General features: G+C 36.1%; 1 protein-coding gene across 5 annotated transcripts in view; it reads right to left on the bottom strand.

The window, feature by feature from the left end:
- The window catches only part of HACE1 (HECT domain and ankyrin repeat containing E3 ubiquitin protein ligase 1), a 119,078-nt gene that overhangs the window by 72,820 nt on the left and 37,680 nt on the right, over positions 1 to 8,578 (bottom strand). For all 5 annotated transcript variants that reach the window (XM_010856682.1, XM_010856684.1, XM_010856687.1 and 2 more), the window contains one exon: positions 6,245 to 6,327. In XM_010856682.1, the coding sequence (XP_010854984.1) occupies positions 6,245 to 6,327 (83 nt within the window). The remainder of the gene's footprint in view (positions 1 to 6,244; positions 6,328 to 8,578) is intronic.

Here is an 8,578-nt window from a genome sequence, read left to right as displayed (position 1 = left end):
CAGCTACTGAGCCTGTGCTCTAAAGCCAGGGGGCTTCAACAGTTTGCTGCACATGGGCTCAATAATTGCAGCCCCCTGGCTTTAGAGCACAGGCTCAGTAGCTGTGGCACACGGACTTAGTTGCTCCAAGGCATGCGGGATCTTCCTGGACCAGGGATCGAACCCATGTCTCCTGCACTGGCAGGCAGATTCTTTACCACTGACCCACCAGGGAAACCCCTGCAAGTGGAAGTGTTAGTCACTCAGTTGTGTCTGACTCTTTGTGACGCCATGGATCATAGCCTACCAGGCTCCTCTGTCCATGGAATTCTCCAGGCAAACATAGCGGAGTGGGTAGCTATTCCCTTCTCCAGGGGATCTTCCCAATCCAGGGATTAAACCCATGCTTCCTGCACTGGCAGGTAGATTCTTTAACACTGAGCCACCAGCAAAGCCTCTAGGTTTCTTTATTTAAAGCTACTTTTACAAAATGCCCAAGGAAGTCATACAGTTTCAAAGAGTATCTGATCAAAGAATTTTATTTTGTGGATGAGAAAACTACTACTCAAGCACAAGTGAAACTCGAACTCATATCTCTGGTTTTCTATACCGATACTCTTCCCACAGTACCGTTATCTAAAAAGGTATGTTATTTCACAGAGATAAAGACTATACAGATTATTAGAAACTTAAATAGATAAAAACAACCTACTCATTCTTTTCCACAAAATGACACTGCATAAAGTGTAACTGAAATTAATTTCAAAAATAGCATCCTAGTATTAACCTGGTGGCAGATATTAGGTTTATCACTCTCTTGAAACTTTATAATACTGATTACCTTCCTTAAAACAAATATCAACAGATGAAAAATAACTTAAGAACAGTATCTAATTTACTCTAAAAAAGCAGAAAATCAAGAAACCAAGTAAATCAACAATCCCTCCAAAAGCAACAGAAACTAATTTTACTAGTCTACATTAAGAAAAGTCTTCATCAAGCATCATTTCAGGTGGAAGTGCTGGCCAACACATTATGTATTACATAGTTAACAGTAATTATTTTACAAATAACACTGTCCTATTCTGTGTAATACCTAAAAATAAGGACTATGAGAAAAGAAACTAACTGGAGCTTACTTAACTTAAGGAAACAATGATTTTCTTAAGAGTCAGACAGGAATGAAGTCACTTAGCACTAGTACCAATACTAAGGTTATGAAAACCCCAGATTTACAAAGCTGTTCTGTTCGACTTTAGTGACATTTCTTTTACAATTATTCACTACCTGGGTCAGATGACCAATCTTCCCAACTAAACTGTAAAATTCTTGACAATAATTTGTTCCATAGCACCAAGCAGGGCAATTGGCTTATAACATGTACTCAATGTATCTGTTGAGTTATATGACGGGCTCTCATTTTAGATTACCATTCATTTGACAAGTGAGCATTAAATAAGGTACTGAGCTACCAAAAATAACAACAAAAAACCTTGAATAATAATTTATTTAGGATTAATTTCTTACCACATATAGCAACAAAAATAATTAATATCAAGGAAAAAAAATCACTATGACATTCTTATGAAGCTGGAGTAATTTCCAAAACTACATTAAAATCTCGTCTGTAACCAGGTGGCATTTCATTTCAAAAGTAAGTTAAAAGAAACAATTGCTATAATACATAAAATCTGCATAACCTCATTAGGGTCACAAGTGACTCATGTGAAAAATTGCAAAGAAGATTATCCTGTTACAGACTTCTCAAAATGCTGCATGAAAGATTTTTCAGTTCAAATAACTACAAACATGTGCTCAATAACTATTCTTTACAATTCAACTTATTTTTTTTATACTGATTGAGATAACTCCCTTCAAGGAAGTGCCAATGTATTTTATGGAAACTAGGAAGTTGGCAGAAGAAGGCAATGGCAACCCACTCCAGTACTATTGCCTGGAAAATCCCATGGACGGAGGAGCCTGGTAGGCTGCAGTCCATGAGGTCGCTAAAAGTCGGGCACGACTGAGCGACTTTACTTTCACTTTTCACTTGCATGCATTGGAGAAGGAAATGGCAACCCACTCCAGTGTTCTTGCCTGGAGTACCCCAGGGACGGGGGAGCCTGGTGGGCTGCCATCTATGGGGTCGCACAGAGTCGGACACGACTGAAGTGACTTAGTAGCAGCAGCAGGAAGTTGGCAAAGATTTAACTAATAAGAAACCTGTAGTATTTCTAAAGCACTTAGAACTGATTTCTCAAGAACTTTCAGGTCTCTAACTTTAGGCTCTTGCAGTGATACAATTTGAAAACTTGGCTAATGTGCATATAGTACACATATCACAACATTTTTTGGAACTGCTGATGAAATAAAGAGGCTGTATTTTCTATATTTTCTAATAATGGTTCTTTCCTATTCTAAAAGTTTGCAATTTTGAGTCTATGGACTGTTTTACGTAGCTACTTTGTAGTGGACTTCCTAACTGAAAGGAGTTGCCTGGTAGTAGCTGTAAACCAGGTTCAGAATCTTACCTCTCTCACTTTTATTACAGACCTCCAAAATGCCATAAAAATCTCTCTAATTTACTGAATTTATATAACCCCAGCTAAACCTTGCTTTCCTTAACAGAATAAAAGTTATCTGCAGTTACAGAAACTATTTGAAAATCACTACACATCCAAACCTTTATTAAAAGAACCAAGTTAAGGGAATGGGAAGTATTATGAGTGAATGCAAAACCAACCTAATCATTTAAGGATCTGAAGCATTTTCAGATACCATATAAAAGTCTTGAAAACAAAGGCACCTGAAGATTTGGGCAGAAGGAGAAAATCAGTGTGTGCTTATAGTCCACATGAAAAAAATCTAGTGAATTATCCTAATTCTCATACAAAATACCTAGAGAAGAAAAGCAGCCAGGAGATACTTCCTGCCATAGTTTTAGTTCAAAAGCAATCTGAAATGACTCACTCACAGTAGTATTATTTTATTAAATAGTGTTCAGAATTAGAATAGAATACAAAGGAAGAAAGAAAAGGCTTGCCTGTACTATGGGATAAGAGTCAAATTTGTTAGAAAAACCTGCAGAGCAATGAAACTGAATGAGGACAAAACAACTCTGTGCTCACTAAGTGTGGAAAAGCGTGCTAGGGGTTAATGAGCATCTACCAACTACTAAGTGTAAAATCCTCTGCAGGATGCTTTAAATAAGCCATCTCATTTAATTAGCACTATGGTTCCACAAGGTATGTATCAGTATTGCCATTTCACAAGGAAACAAAGCTTCAGAGGTCAAGAAGTTACACAGTTTGGGGGCTGTGATTTGAACCCCACCTCCTATACAGTTCAATACCTTCTCAATTTAATTAAAAAAAACACCTGTTTCAGCTGATCCTTGAATGAGACATGTTGTGATATACCTACTAACATCTCTCAACAATAAAAACTTACATTAAGTTCAGCTTTTTTATCTTAGAGCCCTGTAACTTGTCTACAAGATCAACTTGTTCTATTTCTCACTTTCCTTTCCCTTTTATGAGAAACAATACATTGGGAATAATTTATAATTTTTAATGTATACCTTTAGATATCATGAATACAATTAGAAGTCCGCCTACAAAATGAATCATCTTCCATGTTCCATATTTATCATCCTGCTACAAAAAGAATTTATTTTCTAGTTTCAATTTTAATTGCATTTGCTTAACCATCTTTGTTCAATGAGATATGTTTGCCTAGTTAAAACTTAATGACGGGTATATAATACTAGCAGAAAGCACATCTAAAAAGTTCTTTTACACATCCCTATGCTCAGACTAACTATACGAATATGACAGTTAAGTACAACACTAATATACCTATATTTTACCAGTACACATGGCATTGTTTTACATAAGATAGTTTTCAAAAACGTAATTACAGTGATTCACTCATTCAAAAACCTTTCCAAAGCATCTAAACACAAAGCACTGTACCACACAAGGAATATAAAGTGATGAATAAGACAAAATTCTTTCTTTCATTGGGCTTTCAGTCCAACAGGGGAGACACATTATAAACCAGTAAATAAACACTATAAAATACAAAGTGCTATGAAGGAAATGATCATGATGCTGTAATAGGAAATATGCAGAGAGGCCTACTTAGATTGGTCAGGAATTCCTTCCTAAAAATTAACAATGAAGCACATGGAGTCAGCCATATAGAAAGTCTATGGAAGAACATTTCAGGCAAAACAAAAAGCATGTAGAAAAAGCCTGCTGGAAAGAATCCACTGCATTTGAGGACTCAAAGAGAACCAATGTGGCTGAACCACAGTGAGCTAAGCAGGGTCAGACCACGCAGGTCTCGTGAAAGAAGGCATACATGCATGCTCAGTTGCTCAGTCATGTCCAACTCTTTGTGACCCCATGAAATGTACCCTGCCAGGCTCCTCCATTCATGGGATTTTTCAGGCAAGAGTACTAGAGTGGGTTGCCAATTTCTCCTCCAGGAAAGAAGGCAGGGTTTGGATTTTAATGGAAATTCAATAAAGAGGCACTGTAAAGTTTAAATACAAGGTTTAAACAAAGAGATAACAGCCAAATCATTTTTTAGAAGGTCACCATGGCTTCTGAGGAAAGAACAGAAGGTAGGGAAACAACAGAGGAATCAGGAAGACCAGTTAACAGGCTATTGCAGTATTCTAAACAAGAGGTTACAACTTTAACTAAAGTGGTTTAGCAAGGTAGAGAGAAGTGATGAGATTCAGAATGTATTCTCAAAGTGGAAATTACTTACTAATATACTCCAAGTTGAGGGTCAAAGAGAGAGATAAAGAGAAATAAAAAATAATGACTAGTTTCTGGCTTACACAACTGAGAAGATACGGGTTCCAATGACTGAGATGAGAAAAACTGGAGAAAAGGCTTGAAAAGGAAATCAGAAGCAATATTTTGGATATGTCAACAGTTGAGATTCTCTGAGACTTCCAAGGAATGATGTAAATCAAGAACTGGACATTCAAATCTGAAGTTTCAAAGAAAGGTCTGATCTAGAGATAAGCCCTCAAGATAGGATATGATTTCAGGAAATCAATTATACTATTCATAAATTCAGGACACAAAAAAGGAACGGGTGTTCTAGCCAAGCAATCGAATTTTAAGTATAACATGAGAAAAAACCTGGATTCAGGGAAGATCTAGAGGTCTAGAGATTCAGAAGTCTTTGTGTTCTAATTGAAGGCTTAATGATTTGAATTAGTCAGATCAAAGTAACATTAGAGACCCTATAAGAGAAGTTAAACAAGGAGAAAAGCAGATGTTTCAGCTAAAACAAATCTCCAGGGAATTCCTGGGGGGTCCAGTGGTTAGGACTCAGCTCTTCTACCGCCAGGTCTCAGGTTCAATCCCTGGTCAAGGAAATAAGATCCTGCAAGCAACATAGAGCAACAAAAAAAATTTTTTAAACCTCCGGTAAAATGACATGAAAAAGAAAAGAGCTTTCTGGAGAGCATTATAGCTAAAATAGGGAGCCTAAATAAATACTACAATTCTTATAATCTAAACCAAAAAGAAAAATCAAGTGTACTGTGAACTGCTCCTAACTGCAACTAATTGAACACATTGTATGGGGTTGGGGGGGAGGTATGTGTATAATTATTACACTGTCAGCTCCTTAAGGACTGGGCTTTATTTATTACTGTATCACTAATGCCTCTAATACTACATGGCACACAGTGAGTGCTAAATAAATGTTTGTTTATTACATGAATGAATCAATGAATAAAAAGTATGCTTAAAGAAAATGAACTAAGACAAAAGTGTAAAAACAACTTAATGCATAACTTAATATTTAATAAGAATGATTAAAGAATTTTTTTTTAAGTTACAAATCCAGAGAAAGCAAAGACACTGCTCTGAACTAAGACATACTTTAATAGCTTATCCTATTGAAACTAAGTTGGTACTTGAAAAAGAATGATGGAAATTACTGGATTATTGATATACCTTTCTTATTACTTACCAAGTAATTAGCCTAAAATTTAAGCAATCAAGTAAATCAAAAGCTTCCACTTACAACATATGAAAACACTGGTAGTATAAAACACTTTTCATCATGCAGTTACATAAAAGAAACATAATGCTATATATGTCATCTTAAAAGGGAGCACAGTATTTCCGGGAAAACAAAGAGTTTTAGAAAATATAAAAGTATGTTTGTGTTTGGAAATACAGCAGATGCAACTTTCTTTAATGAGAGCATCAAGCAATATAAAATATCATACCTGCAAGCAAAGTACAGTGGAGTGGCTCCTGATACATTTGGTCTGTTAATATCAGCACCACTGTCCAGCAAGCATTGCACTGTCTGGGAAGAAAAGAAACAAAACTAAAGCCAGAGAAGTCAAAAAAAGACAATTACGACAATTTTAATCCATTTAATAAGGAAAGTTCTTACCACAACCCGAAGCTTTAAAGAAGAGTAGCAACATGACAATTATGGTGGTTGAATAAATTACACTTTTTGGTAAGCTCCAAGCCTCGGGCACTGCACAGTATTTGTGGAATTATCAATGTAATGTAAATTGTGTTAATCTGGGAAGGTTCCAGAAAATTACTGACACATGAAGTAGGTACCAAAGACTTGAAATGTGGCCAGTACAACTGAGGAATGGAATTTTAAATTTTATTTTATTATAATTAAGTTTAAATAGCCACATACGGCTAGTAAACTGGACAGTGCTGCTCTAGATATCTGAATTTTTTGCCTCTGAAAATAAATAGTAGATAGCAGAGCTCTAACCTTCTCAAAATTCAAAGAGCATAATAATTAAAATACAAAATACTAAAAAGCTAAGAAGTCCTTTACTGTTCACAGGAGCCAATGCCATCTCAGTTTCTCTGATAGTCATTCACATACAATCTTGTCCCCTAAGCTCCACTTCTGCAATCATCTGAGGTGTACTAGGGTACACGTTATCACATGTCTTAGGATAAATAAACATGAATGGACAGATAACATTTAAGACAGAACTGAAGCAGGCCTCTAACCTGAAAAACAAACAGAAAAAGGAAGAAAAATAAAGAAATAAAGGGAACCAAAGATAATAGCAAAAAAAATTTAAAAAGTAACTAATACTCTTAAGACAGACTAGATACTATCCATGGGACATAAACAAGATTCTGGGGGGAAAATATTCAGAGAATAAGACGTTAAAAATTTGATGGAAGAGTAAAAATTCAATGTATATATGCATGCGAAGCCACTTCAGTCCTGTCTGACTCTGAGACCCCACGCACTCACTATAAATAGCCCACCAGGCTCCTCTGTCCATGAGGTTCTCTAGGCACGAATACTGAAGTGGGTTGCCATTTCCTTCTCCAGGGATCTTCCCAAGCCAGAGACAGAACTTGGGTCTCCTGTGTCTCCTGCAGTGGCATGTGGGTTCTGTACCACTAGCACCACCTGAGAAGCTCAAAAATTCAATAGAAGTTTAGAAATACAGTGTTGAAAAATTCTACAAGAATCAAAAAGACAAAGAAAACAGGAAAACTAGTAGAAAAACATATTAAGAAAACTAGCCAATCAATCCAAGGAGGCATGTTATAGAAACTGAGAAGAAGGGAAATAAAGGAGACAAGAGACCAAAAGGAAGTAATTAAGAAATAATACCAAAAAAATCTCCAAGAACGGAAGAACATAAGTTACTAGATTGAAAAGGCTCACCAGTGCACAGCTTAATACATTAAAAGACCTACAACAAGGCATATCAAAGTAAAATTTAATAATACTGGGGATAATAAGATTCCAGAGATAAAAAGAATTCAGATTGCCATTAAACTTTTCAAGAGCAACATGGAAACGTAAACGATGAAACATCCCCAAAAGTGTTAAGTGAATGACTTTCAATGTAAAATTCCACAGCCAGCCACGCTATCATTCAAATATAAGCTTTTAAATAAAAAACATGCTTAGCTATGTAAGATATCAAAAAATTTAACTTCAACACATCTGTTCTCAAGAAGCTACTGAAGGATACTCTCCTCCAAAACAAGGGAATACAATATATCAGAATAGAAGATGCGGAATCAAGAATATCAAACATAGATGAGATTAAGAAATACTCAGGTTTAGAGAAAAACAATGGACATTATCTAATGATATTGTCTTCGAAGAAACCATGAGAAAGATTTTGTGGGAGCATATAGGAAGAATTACTGATTTACATCTATTGGATCATAGAAAAAGCAAGGAAAATTCCAAAAAAACATCTGAAAGATGATGTTGTGAAAGTGCTGCACTCAATATGCCAGCAAATTTGGAAAACTCAGCAGTGGCCACAGGACTGGAAAAGGTCAGTTTGCATTACAATCCCAAAGAAAGGCAATGCCAAAAATGCTCAACCCACCGCACAATTGCACTCATCTCACACGCTACTAAAGTAATGCTCAAAATTCTCCAAGCCAGGCTTCAGCAATACGTGAACCGTGAACTTCCAGATGTTCAAGCTGGTTTTAGAAAAGGCAACGCATATATATGGAATTTAGAAAGATGGTAACAATAACCCGGTGTATGAGACAGCAAAAGAGACACTGATGTATAGAACAGTCTTATGGAC

This window comes from Bison bison, unplaced genomic scaffold (assembly GCF_000754665.1).
Source record: "Bison bison bison isolate TAMUID 2011002044 unplaced genomic scaffold, Bison_UMD1.0 scf7180017864373, whole genome shotgun sequence".
Classification (NCBI taxonomy): domain Eukaryota; kingdom Metazoa; phylum Chordata; class Mammalia; order Artiodactyla; family Bovidae; genus Bison; species Bison bison.
This window is presented reverse-complemented; position numbering and strand designations above follow the sequence as displayed.